This window comes from Epinephelus fuscoguttatus, linkage group LG8 (assembly GCF_011397635.1).
Source record: "Epinephelus fuscoguttatus linkage group LG8, E.fuscoguttatus.final_Chr_v1".
NCBI classification, from domain to species: domain Eukaryota; kingdom Metazoa; phylum Chordata; class Actinopteri; order Perciformes; family Serranidae; genus Epinephelus; species Epinephelus fuscoguttatus.
This window is the reverse complement of record NC_064759.1, coordinates 21,178,878-21,196,617: the sequence shown is the minus strand read 5'-3', so window position 1 is coordinate 21,196,617 and position 17,740 is coordinate 21,178,878. Positions and strand designations below refer to the sequence as shown.

The 17,740-nt window shown below is 41.2% G+C and overlaps 2 protein-coding genes across 2 annotated transcripts in view; both read left to right on the top strand.

The window, feature by feature from the left end:
- The window catches only part of iglon5 (IgLON family member 5), a 136,669-nt gene extending 128,081 nt beyond the window's left edge, over positions 1-8,588 (top strand). Inside the window, exon 8 of the mRNA XM_049584015.1 lies at positions 1,778-8,588. Coding sequence (XP_049439972.1) covers positions 1,778-1,881 — 104 coding nt within the window. The 3' untranslated portion in view covers positions 1,882-8,588. The remainder of the gene's footprint in view (positions 1-1,777) is intronic.
- Positions 8,589-11,743: 3,155 nt separating this feature from the next.
- On the top strand, positions 11,744-17,369 carry LOC125893848 (tyrosine-protein phosphatase non-receptor type substrate 1-like). Its single transcript, XM_049584781.1, has 6 exons — positions 11,744-11,814; positions 12,548-12,862; positions 13,868-14,299; positions 16,863-16,949; positions 17,034-17,075; positions 17,232-17,369. Exons 1-5 carry the CDS (start codon positions 11,760-11,762, stop codon positions 17,063-17,065), a joined length of 921 nt encoding a protein of 306 aa, XP_049440738.1. The 5' UTR covers positions 11,744-11,759; the 3' UTR covers positions 17,066-17,075; positions 17,232-17,369.
- Positions 17,370-17,740: the final 371 nt, after the last annotated feature.

The window sequence follows — 17,740 nt, the reverse complement described above, 5'->3', positions numbered from 1 at the left end:
TTTAGATAGCTTTGTCTGTATTTATTATACAGTGTTGCTTTTTCCTCATTACAGTGTGAGAAACTGACAAAGTTAGCAACCCGTTTAGGCTTCGGATCCATGCTCATACCATGTGTCCCTGTCACAGTGCAATAAATTCTGGATGTTTGTGTGCTTTTGCACATTGCGCATCAGCGTCTGCATCTGTTGCTCGATATACTGGAGCAGTCTGAGTCTGTAAATACTGGAACATCACAACAAATAGAGTCCTGAAATACTTCTGAACAACACACTGAATCACCACAGGCCTGTGAACACATACCCTTCTGGTCTTCCTTTTCTATCTCTGCACATACATACAGCAGTAACAAGCCATCAGTATCTATTTTCCTAAGCTGCCGATACAGCTGGAGCACACAGCGCAGGCTTGGCACCACTGTTTACAGAACGTTATTGTTCATCAGTGTGGATGCTTACATTATTGTAGTTATCTTTCTTGGTGGGGAGAAACGTTTAGAGAGGTCCAAATGTAAGCCCTCACAGGTCAACTCAGGCTTTTCATGACTTTGTAATTGACATAAACCATATACATGTCACTTGATTAAGAAATTCAATAGACCTTTCTCACGGTTGTCATTTAGACGTGTCAAATAGGTGTAACTAATAACATTCACAATGGCTGTGTGCTTGTGCTCTGCATGCAGGCTCAGCGGCTTGAATTTCAGGCATACCTACAGTCGTCATTAATGTCAGTGGTTTCACTTGTGTTTGACAAGTCAGAATTTCAGCCCTGAACGCCTGTGACATGTAAACTCTAGCATTTCACAGCTTTGTAACTTAAGATTAACCATATTAATATGATGGTAAATTAGGAAATTCAATAGACCTGTCTGGTGGTCATTTTCATGTGTCAAATAGGTGTAACTAATAACATTCATGATGGCTGCATTCCAATTAGGGGCTCCCGTTGAATGGATGCTGTGCTTGTAGGGTTGAGTTATGTTTCTTTCTGGCACATCCAAATGGATGTTTGGCCTGTTGACCTGTGTTTGATAAGTCAAAAATGTCAGCCTGTAAGCTTAACATGTTAACTTTATCATGACTTCAGCATATGTCACACATTTTGCCTATTTTAAGTACACACTGATGTTAAATGGGATCCAGATGTTCTCATATTGAAAATAATGGGGATACTGATACCCTCCACCCAAAAAGACAATGCTGTAAAGACACAGCTTCAGATGGCGGTATGAGTGAAAGCTGTTGGAATATGGGAAATGTAGTTCTAACTTGGTAAAACACAAAATCACTGTTGGAACGCAAAGGTGTAGTCTTAAAGGAGCTCATTATGATATTCAGAGCATATCACTGATTCAGAAGTTGTCTGCACATGGCTCTCAACATGGAGGATTCTGAGCCAGCAGCTAGCGCAAAGCAGAGCAAAAGTAATAAGCTACCCACTGGGATACAGACATGCACTTAAATGATCACGAGGCTGGACCAGCTTACCACAGCAAAGAACAGAGAAGCTCGGATTACAGCACTTACAGATGGAGCATAACTTCACTCTCCATTCAAGATGCCATTACTCTATATCTTTACACAGCAAATAGATTTTTGCTGCTACATTAATGCTGAATGTCGACTAGAGCTCCTCTAAATGTTTGGAGTAATTACGCCAGGGTATCAGAGTTAATTTTGTTGATTAATTGTTATAATAAAAATTCATTGCTGTTCGTATTTAACTTGACACATTTCTCCTTTTCCCCTCCCTCCTCTCCATCCTCTTCCCTTCCAGGACCGGGGGCCATACAGGGCCGAGGGACCGGTTTACATGCAGGGATGAGCGTTGGCGTGTGTGTTTGGGTTTCCCTCACTGCTGTTCTTCTGCTGAAGGTGTAAAGATCGAGAGCGCCACCTGGAATTGTCCCTAAATGTCCCTGAAAGCCCCCCTTACCCCTGCGCCCCCCAACCCCCCTCTCTACGGAAGGAAGAAGGAAATGAAATTCTTTAATTACGAACCCATCACTGTGAACAAAAAGAATATGCATTATTCCAGGAGCCATTGAATCATTGCATCAAACACACGACCGCATTACCCCCCCTCCCCAATAACCCCCCCCTCCCAAATTCAATTTCGAGGTCAAAACCATTGTCAACATCTCTTTCTTCTCCCTCTCTCTCTCTCACACTGTCTGTCTCTCTCTTAATGTCTCCCAGAATGCCTTGCAGATTTGTCTGACTTGGTACCTCCCCCCTCACTTTATTGTCCCCTCATTATTACCACCGAGCTGATGTTGATAGAGAGTGTATATTAACGATTATTGTGTCGGTGATCAATGAGAAAAATAGATAATCTAACAACTGGACGATCATTTATGTAATATACTACATAGACTAATGACTGACCTACAATGTTTGCCTTATGGAAATGATACATAAAATCTCAATATTATGGTGGATATTTATGGAAATTATAGTTATAATGTGGTACTGATGGTCATGTGACCTTTTGAAAATTGTCCAACTGGTGGCCATGTGTCACCCTCTGATCACACAAACACACACCCACACACACACACACAAACATGTATGGCTTTTTGATTTTAACTGTGTAGCAGTGAAGCTGCTATGAATGATGTCAAAATGTATAAAAAAAAAAAAAGGGTGGGTGGTGACGGCGTCAGTCTTAACTACCCCTTTATGTAATTTGGGGGGTTTATACCAAGGTTTCGCATGTAGACCCCCTCACTACCCAAACCTTTTTCGCCCCCCTTTTCCCCGCCCCTCTGTTCAACGTGCTCTGTCTAGTCGCCCTTCGCATCGCTATAGTGTTCTCTGCTCCGTGTCACCCCCTCTCTTCCCTCCGTCTTCCTCCCCCAGTGTAAATATATGCAGTACAGAGGCCACGCCGGCGACCCCAGGTTGCCTGGCGCAGAACGACATCTCCCATCAGCCTCAACTTCGCTCCAGTTTTCTGAAGCAGCAAGAGACTGTCCAGTGACAACAATATCTTCTGTTTCAAAGCTGCAGCTCCATCCTCTTTGTCGCTTGTTGATAGCATGTACCGGTTAGAGATGTTCCTGTTGTGAGTCCATACTCCCTTCACTCCCTCCCCCACCCCCACCCTTACCCTACCCTCCCTGCACTGTGTCTGTTTTACTCTGCAAGGTTACCTGCTTTTACTTTTTTGGTGTTAATAATAGTACAGATGATGATGATGTTAATAAGTATTTGAATAACTATGAATAGTAATTCCATGTGAGAAAAAAAATGAACAAATCCTGATGGTAATGAGCCGTGCGTGGGAAAAATGATTTTTGTACTTTACTCTAAGAAGTCACACACATTGAACAACTACAATGAAAAAAACAAACAAACAACAAAAAAAAAAAAGACATGTAAAGTTTTCGAAGTGATGTGCTCTATTTTGCCATGACAAGCTTTTTAAAAACGCATTTGAAACAGTCTGAGGGATTATTTCATCCAAGTCCAGAGGCAGTGAATGATAATGTAATTTATAATTTGTAACAGTTTATGTACTGGACTCTTTTTTGTCATGCTGTTAACTGCATCACACACACACACACACATTTACAGCATATTTGTCCACTTATCATAGTGTGTGTCTCTCTCCGACCAGCTAGATAAATGATTTGGATCCATGTCAGTCTCTGATCGCAGCTGTAAGTCGGTTCTTGTTCGGCCAGACCGCAGGGAGATAAAGATGTAATTAGCCGTTACCTGTGGCTGGCTAAGTGAAGGAGCCTGGGCTCCACCTGTCCCTCCTGCCAGCCAGTGATGGCCCCCATAAATCAAGCTCAATCCTGCCACTGACAGGAATCCTCTTCAAGGACAACCTCGCCTTGGTGCAACAGTACTCCCTCCGATGTGTACCTGTGACATGCAGGCATGGGCACTACAAAACCCCTGTGGCACAATTATCCATCCACTACTCCCACACGGCACAAACAGTGGGAGGTAAGCCCATATTTCAATATGGTGGCACTCGTTCCTCTGTTAAAACACTGTTTCACTCACATGCAGCGACTATATGCAAATTTGCCATAACGAGCCTGCACGGAGAGATGAGTTCACCCCAGCTGAACCCTGACTACTGCGACCTTAAAGGGGAATTACTCAGTACTGAATCAATTGTCTGAATGTGTTTTTGTTTGATTCTGTTTCAAACCAGCAATAACCCCTAACTCTACTGTGCAAGAGGTATCAGATATGGTTAAAGCTGTGGTGTAATATCTGAAAAAACTACATTAACAAGGTATATCAAATAAGTCTGTTGTTGTACTTTTACTGTGTACAGTACTCTGAAATGATTGTGAAGCTCTGTTTAAATGGCCCTTAATCTAAAACACTACATGTTGTACTCAAAAAGTCTTGCCCTCTGCGATGTAGTCGGGTTGTCTGTGTGACAGAACACACTGTTTGTGCATGCATCTTGTTGCTCCAAAAATAATGACGGATTCCATTTCAAGCACAAGAGCAGGTCGTTTGGTCAGTGCTTCTTTTTTTCCTGTCTCAGTCTCTTTTTCCATCCTCTCAGTATCTCTGTCTTTCATGCTGTTTTTATTTTTCCTATTTTGTTTCCCACTCAAATACTGTACACTGTTCCATGTCAATGTCCCACTGGGTCTGTCAGTGGCATATAACATCTGTATGTACATAATCTGTCCTTGATGAAGAAAAACAACAAAAAATAGAAGAAAACATCCAAAAAAAAAAAAAAAAAACACGGACAAAAAAATAACACGCTGTCATGTTTCTCAATGTGGGTTTGAAAAAAGCACGTCAATGTCGTGTATGGGTGGATTTTGAAAAAAAAAAAAGAAACATTGTATGTTGTGTTCAGATTTATGGCTAATGGGTCCAGAAGGATGGGAATTTGGGCAATATGACTTGAAATGGTGGAGTGGTGATGAACAGAATGTGGGTATTTGTACAAACAAGCAGCAAAAGAACATGTTTTCATGAGTCATGATGTATAATGTAAATGAATCACACTTCTGGTGTGAGTGAGGAGGACTGGAGAGGGTGTGGGCAAGGAGGCAGCAGATCCCCTGGGTGCACAATTTGAGTGTAGAAGAGGATACTGTTTGAGAGAGAGAGAGAGCGCCCGGTCCAACGGGCCTGTGGGAGGATACCCTGACAATGCAAATCCAAAAGGGAGAGCCAGAGGGAGATGGGATGACACTAACCAGACTGTGAACCCTCCAGTTAGGGGGAAGACAGACAGGCGCTCATATTGCATTTCCAAACTTGAGCGCTGTGGTCTTTCCCAGGGGAAGGTGTACCACACACTATTTATGGTTTGCACTATGTAATATGAATAGCATTAACATAGCCTTGATCACAAACACAGTCTGGCCTACTTCAAGTGTATAAATAACACCCCAACCGGGGTTCAATGAGTTTACAGTGATATAAACAAGACGTTTGCTCGGCCCCTAATTGCATTCGGCGCACCCTGATGAGAAAGGGTTGATTGGCTCCTGCAGCTGAAGGTTGTGATCTGTTTACAGAATCTTTGTTAATAAGGTGCAATGAAGATGTTTTGAGCTCTCAAAACTAGCGCGCAGTGCCAGTTTACAGTACATAACACAGTGTTGCACTTTTTTGTTTATGGTAAAATTTAATAAATGTGCACAGATGATGGGTGGAAGAGGAGGTGAATGTATATAGCTTTTTGTTAACATAGCGCAGTATTTAGAAATTGATTTTAGTAATAGGGGTTTGTAAAATACTTTGAAATGCATTTAACAGTTTCAGAGCACTGTGCCTTTGCCGAGAGGGGTCGTGTAATTAAGCTCTTAGGGTGTAGGGACAGATACTGTACATCGCTCCTGAGCTGTTGCAGTGATATAGTAAAATAATTATGGTGCTTTAAAGCCGAGACTGTAGAATAGCAAAAGAAGTGTAAGCTGTGGAGAGGGTTTGAATGTACTGCTTATTCGCTGGAGCTTTTCCTACAACACCTTCCCTACATGGAACAGATCCCGGACCGACTTTCAATTCAGAATGCAATGGTTAATCAATACATTCGACCGAATGGCTTTGGAATAGAGCAATTTCTCCCCGGCCTGCCGTACCAGGTCCCCAGAAGCTAAATTGATCAAGTGTCTATAGACCAGCCTTAGAACAGAGAGCATAATTCATCATGCCTGATACAAGACACCCCTAATTGCGCATCGATTTTAAACCCTTCTCTGAAACTATTTGGGCAAGCTGTAATGTCAGCTCAGTAAACTATGTGTTCAGAGCTGCGGTTCAGATCCAGGGAATGAAGAATTAATCATTTGTTTTTCTTTTCAAGTCAATCCGGGCTGGTATTTGTTTTTGCCACATAATATAGTGTTAACCGTACATGCTCCCCAGGCTTTTACACCCTATTTGCAATTCAGTGGGGGCTGTAATGTTACATTATGCTCTATTTGTAGTGACAGAGGTGCAACCTGGATCGTATCGCCGTTGCCAATTCCAGCAGCCATTGACACTGTGTATCTACAGGCTTATGCTTGGATGTAAAATACACAGAGATAAGATGAGAGCGCGCGATACAACAGTAAGAAATTATATGTAACAGATTATAATTTAATAATGTGAGAAACTGCTAACGTTGCTGCACCAGAGTCAATATACCAACAGGCTATGTATGCAACACAGAGTGACAATTATATATGAATGATTATCGCCGCTGTAAATCCCCTGATCATGTCCTTTGCAGCAAAGCACGCCTAATTCCCATATATTATCCTAATTATCCATTGTTTACCAACTATCTACAGGCTCAGTCAGTTCTCATGGGCAAAGTCCATGTTGCGAGTCTATTAAGGCCCAGTACGTTTCCATTACCTAAGGAGTGCATTAGTGTACAGCATGCTAGATGGGACTGTGGTGAGGAAAGACTCTGTACCAGTGAGCATGAGCACAATGAAAGGTGTTTGGAAATGGCATCAAAATTGTAAATTGAAAAGTCATATGACAAGAGTGTAGGTCTAGATTGGGATTAGTGTTCATTAATTGCTTTAGATAGATAGATAGATAGATAGATAGATAGATAGATAGATAGATAGATAGATAGATAGATAGATAGATAGATAGATGTGTTCAGTCTTAGTATTTAGTTGAAAGTAGATAGACTCTTTATACATACCATTCAGTTCAGGTGTTCTGTATATATTTAAAAGCTCAGCTTGCAGCAAAGACGTCAGGCCACAGAGACTCCAGCCTCGCCCTCTTCGTCAGTGTGACCACAGATGGCGTCTTGTCAATCACTCACCTCTCTAAGAACAGGAGCGTCTGGCTAATTAACAGCGTGCTGCACTCCACCAGCTGAGCAACAGCAACGCTCGCGCGGGCCGGGCAACACAATGGAGGCATCTCGCCCACCACGTCTCCCCTAGTCATTAAGTCGCCCACCTCACATCTCCAACATAGAAAGAGTCCCATTACTTGGCCTCTCTTGAATCACCAGCCCACGCCTGGCATTTTCCTTGTCAATCAACCAAGGGGTAAATATTGGTTGTGATGCCGAGAACTGACAGGAGAAACTTGGATTTCTTTCACGAGTGACAGCACCAACTGGTGTTTTTGTGCTGATTTATATTGCAGTTATGAGACGGCAGGGCTGCGGCGAAGTCACCGATGCAGGCTACAAGTGTCTTATTACTGTGCAAGGTGCGCTGGAGGCTGGGATACATGACAGGATGTATGATAGGGGCTGGTCATGTGCTGTGTGCCTGAAGAGGGCAATAAGAGTGAGCAGACTGCAGGAACCCTCGCTGCAGAGTAATGGAAAATGTCTCATTTGGAAACTAATAACAAATTTGACCAGAAGAGAACCCACCGTGTATAATTGAGAGTTGGCTTAGGTTAGTGTTGAATGTGGAACCCATCTCCCTCTCTCTACTCTTCTTCGTCTTTTTCTCTCGCTTCACTCTTTCAACACACACACACACACACACACATTTAGTTCCTGTCATTCTTCCCGTCCTGTTTCTTTTTGTGTGGAGATAACCTGTAAAAAGCTCTGCCCTCCCACCCCTCAGTGCTCCAGGTTTGCCCACTCTGCTGTTGCTGATATAGACGATGTGTTGGTGTGTGTGTGTGTGTGTGTGTGTGTGTGTGTGTGTGTGTGTGTGTGTGTGTGTGTGTGTGTGTGTACCTGTGCATCTAGGTGTGTATGGAGCTCCACAATGAGCATTGAGTATTTCAAGGGGCTTCTCTTGCGAGCATCTAGCGGTATGCGTGTGTGTTTGTATATTCTCTGAGCTGCACACAGGGCAGGCATGTTTGGTTCATTCATAACACAGACCTGAATTACAGGCATTATTACATTTCTCAAGATCTCATCAATGTAAACACACAAGACAGAAAAAAAACCACAATGAAAGGAACAAAACATTTGTCTTCCACCCTGACAGATGTTCAGTGCTGTGAAGCAATGATTGTACTTCTTTTTTGATCCGTTTAGTTGCTGAACTTGTCTTCTTTGACTTTTATTTTCAGTGTGTTTTTCTTTTCTTTTCTTTTCTTTTTCTTTTTTTTTTTTTTCAAAATCCATGAAGTGGAGTTAAAAATCATATCAAGTGGAGGGAGACAAAAAAATAAAAATCAGTTTTGTTTTTAACAGAATGTGCTGTGTGTGGTTTGTGCTGGGAGCGAGGCTCTCTGTTGGCCCCTGTGGTTGGAAAGGAGGTGAGGTCAGGCGAGTTGCTTCTGCTTGCTTTTCGCTTCCTGCTGAGTAAAGATCCTCTGCTTTTGTTGTGTCTGCAGGTTTGTCTCTGAGGTTTTTTATTAACGCGTCTGAATGTTTACTTTGATGAGACTCTCAGACAACATGGCCAACGAGTGATTTAGATGTTATTAGAGGGTGATAACATCATAATAGAAATGATCTGTAATCATTGCCAATCATTAATATGAAAATTATTCATTTAAACCAGTTTGTCAGGGTCTATTTTGATTAACACTGACTGTTGTCATGTGGTTAGTGTTAATTTCTTGCTGGGAGGAAACTCACCACTTGTCCGCCTCTTGCTGATGATAAACATCTGTGTCTCCTCATCTTCAGCTTCAACACAGCTCCTCATGCTCAGTCATTTATTGTCAATCAAATTGACAACAGCTTTTAAGAGCTAATCTGCTCTTATTCATTGTAATAACAAAAATTTAAACAGTATTCAGTTTGTTTAAATCTGTACAGAGAGGATGGTTTTATTCAGTCCAGGCAAGAAAAACTATCAAATTGTAATCTACTGAGATTTGTGTAAAATAAGATGACATAACAACAATAATTCCTGCATAATATTTTGTAAATTATATTTATATTTAAACATTTAGCCGACAGGTTGTTAAAGTGCCGTTTGATAGGTGTGTACACAAAGAGGAAAGTGTATTCATCAGACGTGGGATTTGAAAAGGTTACACTGACTTTTATTAATACTGTGGCCAGAAAATAAGAAATATTGTCATTTTAAAAGGACGATGTTAATCTTAAAAGTATGTAAAGTTAACTTTAAAGATTCTCTTTTATTTGGAATAATTCTCTGACTCACAAAAAGCAAAGCAATGTGTGATGCCTCTGTGTAAGGACACGACGCATTTTTTACTGCCTTGAAAAATGCAAAGTCTGGCACTGGGTGCTACTCTTGTGCCTAATCCGTGTCAACTTTTAAGGACACCGAGGCAAGCTGCATCTGACGTTGCTAAGCGACCATAACCAACACCGTGTCATAGCCTACTTCACAGAAATCTTGAGTTCAGAGCTGATCTTCTTCCGGACGTCCCTTTTTAAGTGTTTATCAGGCCTAATTGAGTAGAACAGATGTAAAGCTTTGGATAGCCCTGCATTAAATGATCAGCTTCTTTTCTGAAGCTATTTATCAGCAGTAAATGGTTGTTCCTCATTACATGATATCAATGCGTGTTTTTGCATTCCAAAAGTTGAGGTTTATTTATCTCAGGGTGCTTTCACACCTGCCCTGTTTTGTTCCGTTCAATCGAACTCAAGTTCATTGCTCCCTAAGTGCAGTTCGTTTGGGCAGGTGTGAACACAGCAATCACATTCGGGTGTGCACCAAAACAACCAGAGTGAGACCTTCTTGAAGAGGTGGTCTTGGTCCGGTTACAAACGAATTCTGGTGTGAGAATGTGTTTTGACCTCGATCCAAACCAACTGCAGTCACATGACACATTGTTTGGGTTGAACATGAGCATGTTACAGTCCTGGAGGATTCCTAATGTGCACCTCCTCCTGTACTGCCTTAATATGCACATTCAGCACATCCAATGCATCAACACATTGTTTTCTAGTTGGAGCCGCGCCTCGTTTTCAAACTGTATGGTTTGACTAAAATGAACAATGACAGCAATATAGTCCACAATGAGCAGCGCTAAAATCAGCCTGCGTAGTTGTCCCTCCATTGTGACATTAGAAAGTGTCACATTTATCTTGCAAGTGTACTCTTCTTCAATGTTTTGTTCACTTCCTGGATTTTTCCCGCATGGAAATTCTGACCAGTCAAGAGCAGCTTTTTCACACAAGGCATTTTATCTGGTCTGCTTGTAAATGCTGCCGTGAGAACATGAACCAACTCTAGGCAATTATGCAACTTTGTAACAGAATTAGTCTCTGATTCGGACCAAAGCAAGTGAAGTCTAGGTCTGAAAGCACAATCAGGGCACAGTCATCACCACCTGAAAAACAGGTGTCTGGAAAAACATGCTTCAAGGGCATCACCCTTGCTTCTGAGTGCACCCTCCGCACATCAACACAGAAAACTATCTAACTTTAAGGGCTCAAAAAACTGTGGTGTAGAGGCCCTAAGTCTTGCCAGTTTTAATGTTTGTACATGGTGGATCCTCAGTAGCTCTCACTCCCTGACTTTTTTCCAAAAGTTGAACTCACATTTTAAACTTGTGTGTTTGCTGCTTTGATGGTGATGATTACACCTAGCATCACAAGTTTTCTCCCCCTTGGAGGACGTAGATCTGAATTAATTATACTGTAGCTCATTAGGCCACTCAGGAAATTCATATTTACAGCTATCAGACAAGAAAAACTCAAAAAGCCCAAATCAAAACAAGAGTCCCAGAATACATCAACACACTCAGTAATGTGCTGCAAAGCCTTTAAACTAGAAGAAAGAATTTATGAATGCTTGTAAAAACATTATGGCTTCAAAACTCAAAACACTGACTTGTTTTTAATAAAGCAATCATTACTTATCACAAGGGGCTTTTGTGTTATTGGGATTTTTCTTTTAATGTAACTTCAGTAATAAACAGTTGTTTCTCAGGTAATTGGATGTGAATATAAACCTTCAATGTCCTAAGGATATTTTAAAAATGAACATTGCTTCATTAAAAATGATTGCAATTACTTAAAATTAAAATACTAATCTTTTAAATCAAATAGTTTAGATGATGTAAACAGCTTTGACGCTGTAAAACAGAGACCTGTAGAATAATGGCAGCAGCACTCGCTGACTGTTGCGCTGTGGTTTCTGTCAGCATGCAGACAGAGTGCCTATTTGTTTGCCCAGACACTGACATATGTAGTTTTTTCACCCCAACAGTCTCTGAGAGTCAGGTTTCTGCTGAAGAATGACCTATTAATGAACCATCGCCTAACCAGCGAGTGCAACAACAAAACAAGCTGACACCATCACATTTTTTAAAGCACAGCGAGCTTCAGACTTAAGCCTGCCTGAGAAATTATTTCACCACTCAAGCTTGGTGTGGGGAACAACAGCTGCAACAGCATGGCAAAACTGACTGGCCTTTGTTTGCTTCTCTTGTTGGCAGGTCAAGTACCAGGTCAGTCCGAATACAAGTCAGTCGTGTCACAGAGTCTGTTGTGTCACCCAGGGTTTGATCTCTGTTAACATCGTGTTTGCTGTATTTTCTTTGAGTACCCCTTTAAAAAGTTTGGTACAATATTTTGCAGTTACATAACATCTTTTCAGTTTTATATTTACCTTATAAAAGTGATTAAATTACTGCAAACGTTTTGCTTCTGCTCGTCTTTTAATGAAAAGAAGTAGGAGGTAGACGCGACCTGTTTTTGGGCCATCATTTCTGTGTTTGCTGGTCTTCTTTGTCTTCTGCACTCCAATTGTGAGCAACTGAGTGTTTTGCTTATCTTATCTGCAGTATTTCATCATCGCACTTAATAATCACTTCATCACACTTAGCTAGACAAGCGGTCGCCACAATCAAACAGACACTCCAAGGCTGTTGAAATCTTTTGTACTTGAGAGTGTGTGCATTGGTGAGAAAAAAAAGAGAGTTTTAAAAAACAGCATTGTTAAGTGGAGTTTATCACAATGGGAGCCATTCGATAAGTGTTATGCATTATAAAATTATACTAAATTGACTCCCAATTTTGTTCTTGAGGTTGCTTGAGTTTTCTGTCTGAAGCTCTTTGTCCCAGCTGTCACCCAGGCATACTAAACACACATTTAAAGTATTTGTAGTTGACCCGCAGGTCTGCTCTGCACTTTATAAAAGTTCCTTGTATGACACGTTGTATTAATGGCTGTGTCTTTAGCCCTGACAGCAACCCCGGAGGGACTGAGGGTTAGACAGTACCCTCCCTCACTCAGTGTGATGCGGGGTGAAACGGCAACCCTGTCCTGTCATTTCAAAGTTGAATCCCTCAAGTACGGGGTTCAGTGGTTCAAAATGAAGTCGGACAAGCAGCTCATCCCAAAGTCATCCAGGCAGTGGGTTGTGGAGAAGAATCAAACGTCTTCCCTGGTGATCTCTGAGGTAACACTGGAGGATTCTGGGTGGTATTACTGTGAGGTGAACGTCCTGCAGAAAGACCCAGAGTGGGGCAACGGCACCGAGCTGGTCGTCTTGGGTGAGAAATAAATTGCTCCTTTTAGAAATTCATTAGAGTTGTTGTGCTTGGGTGATGTTGCCATGCTGGTAATTATGTCTCATTTGTATCTTTTGTGCACCAGAGCCACAGTGTTTAGTGGGGAGGCAGCTCGATACGAGCGTCGGGGTGGACCATGCTTCACCATAACAGCAACGGCCAGGCTCAATCTATAAAAATTCAAGTCATGTGAAATTCCCTCAGAGTTCATCTTTTTGCCTGAGCAGTTTCATGACAGATCTAGAAATAATCACCCCGGCACCATGCGCAGTGCCTTGTATCGATCTTGCCCGGGGAATTGAAACTCACCAGAAAACAAGGCAGGGAGGGATGGCCAAATTATTATGTGGAAATCCTTCATGCGGAAGAAAAGCATCTTTTTGCTTCTGTCTGGATGCGATGTTGCCTCCAACAAATACTTGAAATTGCATGTTTTTAACCATTTTATTCTTGTTTGTGTTTCACTTAAGATTTACTGTTACATACCATTTCATTTTTTCCCATTTTTGTTTTTATATTTACAGCTTTTTATTTGTAGCTAAAACATTTTGTAACTAAATTTACATACAGACAAAATGGTCAGTAAAGATAGTAGAACTAGTGGAAGAGACATTAGCAGTGAGAGTGACTGCAGCATAATTCAAAATAGTTATTTAGTATTTAGCGCTTCAGTTATGCATGTTTTAATTATTGTGCTGTATGCAATATTTTACGTCCTTTTCCTTTATGTCTCAGAGGGTTTGCCAGTGAACGCATATAATTTATGTGTTCTCATACTTTTTATCAACATATTTTTTCTTAATCCGTTCTTGTTTTTAAATAAATGGCTGTATTATGACTAATACCACCACATTCGCTCTTTTCGTATTTCTGTCCTATTTTCTCTTGCTGCATATCATTATTTGCTGCTGCAATGACCCACTTTCACAGTTTAAATTATCTCATCTGATGTGTTTACTTTGTTTCTCATCCCTGTTCCTCCGTTAGCACCTCCGTCAGCTCCCAAGATTTACCTCCAAACTCCCTCCAACCCACAGACTGGTCAGTGGGCTCTCTTCTGTCTCACCGGGGGATTCCACCCCAGCGAGCTCACCCTCACCTGGACCTACCAGAGCGAAGCAGCCAATATCGATCACCTGTCAGTCACCAATTGCACCCTTCCTGTGTTTAACCCCCATGGTTACCTGTCTAAACCCCAGGCTGAAAGAGCCCTGCTGTCCTCAGATTGGTTGTTGGACTTCATGCCGACGAGTCACCCAAAGTGTTTCCAGGTGATGGACAACCACAGCCGGAAAGCGTATCTCTTCAGTGTGTTTCTCCTGCCAGAGAAGGAGTCCTTGAAAGCAGGGATCACCTTCACTTGTGGGGTGCAGGACCACCCTGCCATGACCACAGCTCTGACTGCCTCCTTCACTTGGGGTAACTAAACAAGGAATTGATTCATTTTGCAAATATTATAATTTTATACAGTAGAAATGTGTCTTGGAGATATTAGTTGGGAGGTGCAAAGAGCCACTGATTGTAGTCTGATTGTTTTTTACCATCCTAAATGTTCTGCAACATAAGAATTGGGACTTTAATATGGGACAATATAACACCCATCAGTTTTAAATATTTAACTTTGCCTTAGAGAAATCGTGTTTTTTTTTTCCCTCTGTCAGTTTGGTATGACAGATGCCTCTAAATATTACACACCACTGCTGTAGAAAATGAGGAGCACATGTCATTGCAATTTGAATTAAAAAAAAAAAAAAAAACCACTGCTCCTGCTGGCTGAATTCATCTAACATCTACCCAGAATCTGAAAGTGAACTGATTTGAAATGCTGAATGCATTATCAGATTCATTCAAAGTACAATCTTTGGCTCCAGCCTGCCATTAGCCTGCAGAAATATTACGCAGAGGTTCTCCATAACAGACTTTTTGGGCGCTCTGGGGCAATCAAAGGAAGTTTTAAAAACAACACTAACATATTATCTCCTTTAAAAGTTTATAGCAAACTAATTTACACATCCTGCAGTTATGGAGCATCATTAGCAGTCATTTAAAGTTGTGTTTTTGGCTGAATCCAATCACAAGAACAGATGTGGGCATTGTACGTTTGTGCAAACCAAGGATATGTAACATTGGAAAGATAGTTAGAGGCAGGAAGGAACAATAAGTTATATAAATAATAAAAGAAAGCAAATAATAGCATTACTAAAAATAATAGAGAATAAAGGACTTCCTATATATGTTCCAAGTGGTTCTTTGGACCCTGAATTGCATGTAGCCATATGTAGCTCGATATGTTAAAACTCAATGTTTCTATACATTTTAATTTAACATTTTTTGTTGTGACAATTTTGTGGTAAATGTGTGGTTAGGTTTATGCACAAAAACCATTTCGTTAGGGTGAGGAAAACATCATGTTTTGGCTTACTATAAACACTGCTGAACATGTCCCAAAACGTTGTTAAAAAGGACCTGCTTTTGTGGCTACAAACATCCGCACTCCTGTTCCAAAATATGGTTGAAAATGCCTGCTTTTGTCTCTATGAACACCGCTGGACATGTCCCGAACTGTCATTTAAAAACACCTGCTTTCACCATTACAAACACTGCCAGACATGTCCCAAACTGTCGTAAAAAGACATCCATTTTTGCTGCTACAAACATCATGTCATCAAAAAAAAATCACTTTTGTGTTTACAAACATAGCTGGCCAAGTCCCAAACTGTTGTTAAAAAACATTTGCTTTTGTGGCTACAAACACCATCAATCATGTCCCAAAATATCATTAAGAAAACCTGCTTTTTGTCTCTACAAACACCGCTGGACATATCCCGAAAGGTTGTTAAAAAAAAACACTTTTGTCTTTACAAACATCGCTGGGCATCCCAAATCTTCGTTAAAAACACCATCTTATGTTTTTCTTGAAAAGAGGCCTGTTGCTGTCTGCTGTTTGGCAGCCATTTTGCCCAGTCGCACCATCCCCTCCTCCTTCTGATGGGAAACTAAGCTCATATATACATGTCATCTGAATTAAGTCATAGGTATGAAACATAGAAATGGAACATATCTGTGGTTTGCAGAAATGTACAGTGCCAAGTTTTATCCCAGTACTCTTTCTCCTTTTAGTTCTGCTTTGGTCTCCACCATCTCCTGAGGGAAATCTCTGACTGTACTGTCGAATTGTGTCTGTTTTTTGGTGTAGTACAGAATGGAGTTTTTGCTAAAACAACAAAAAAGAAACCAGCCATGACTGAAAACAACAATCATGAAAGTGGTGAGACTGAACCCAAACGCTAGTGTTGCGGGCCAGAAAACTGAAAAGTATTGACAATTCTGTCTGGGTTCATCACTACATGTACATTGACATTACATGTGTATCACTACATTCACATTATGCGTAGTCATTTCATCCATTATTAATATAAAACTATTGATCGGAGTAGCTCTCAGGTTTTATGTACACAGGCTCCTTTGACTTTATAATCTAATTCAGTTGCTCAACTCCTGTACTGAGAGAGATTTTCTTACCTTGGAAGTGCTCCAGCTGAATCCACCTAACCTTGTACAAAAAATGAACAAGACTCTTGCTTCTGGAAACCTGGATGTCCAAAACACTTCTTTCCACTTTGCTAGTCTGCAGGCAACTTCCTTCCAAATAACACAGTCTGCACTGACACAGAGTTCAGGGACGACAGGGCCTCGCATACCACAAGCCGCTTGTTCAGTGTTTGCCCTACTTGACTGTTAATGTGGGTCACACATCGATCATTCCAAGGCAACAGATTGCCTGCAATACTGCATACTTGAACAAATTAATGATTTTCCCAATCAATGTTTAAACACCTCTCCTCCCAGCGAGGAGGCGAATGTCCATCAACCAAAGCCAGTTCAACCTTCCTGATTTAATTCTGTCGTGCTCAATAACATGATAAGTCAGTGCTAATCAGTGTTGCTCTTTCCCTTTTTTTTTTTTTGCTCTACTTTCCAGATGCCTCCCCTAACGAGCTGATTGTGCACTTGAACATTCTCAAGATGTGTTTCCTCTCTGCAATGACCGCTGTCTTTTTATTGGAAGGTAAATGTGAGTAAACCTCTTAGCACGGATTACAGGAAGTTGTTAAAAAATGATATTTAATTTATGTCATCTTGCTCTCAACAGCAGTCAAACATTTCTGCATGCAGGGAAAATGATGTCCGCCATGTGAGTACAATATTCTTCTCTGCCTTTGGCAAACACATGTACACACACACACGCATTCACACAGGGCTGCTTTTCTTACTGCCTTATCCCTGTAACCTATCACACATTGTTAGGAAAAAGTCAACACTGACGCAATAACCAATTATTGTCTTCCAGGAAGTACAAATTGAAATAGGAGAGAAAACAAAAAAGGGACCGCCGGGTGTTCAGTGCGGCTGATCTCAGCAGGCCAACCTTTGACAAACAACATCACACAAACCACGTTCAGAGTCATCGCTGAAAAATGAGAATTAACTCTGACTGAACAGTTAATTCTGCACCATGAGTAACCGTTGTGTATAATCCCCCCCCTCTCTCATATTTGAAAGTTTCTAAACCTCCTGCTGTATATCCTGCCATATATTCAGCTTTCACATACTGTATATCCTCTAAACATCAACACAGGGCTGATTTCTTTCTGCACATCAAAGCTGTTTATCTCTGTAACTCTTTATCGCTGCGGCGTGCTGACTAGCGTGTTTTTGGATCTGCTTATTGTGCCACTGGCTGGTAGTTTGCACATCTTAGTCATTCACTCGGGGTCTGTGTGTCAGAATGAATGCTTCATGCATGATCCACCTGTCAAACAGATACAGTGATCAGCTCAACCTCCGCGCAGGCCTAAT

Coding starts and splice junctions, on each gene's coding strand:
- LOC125893848 (XM_049584781.1), top strand. CDS start 11,760: ATGGCAAAACTGACTGGCCTTTGTTTGCTTCTCTTGTTGGCAGGTCAA. Junction 11,815..12,547: donor GTTGGCAGGTCAAGTACCAG/GTCAGTCCGAAT, acceptor CTGTGTCTTTAG/CCCTGACAGCAACCCCGGAG. Junction 12,863..13,867: donor CACCGAGCTGGTCGTCTTGG/GTGAGAAATAAA, acceptor TTCCTCCGTTAG/CACCTCCGTCAGCTCCCAAG.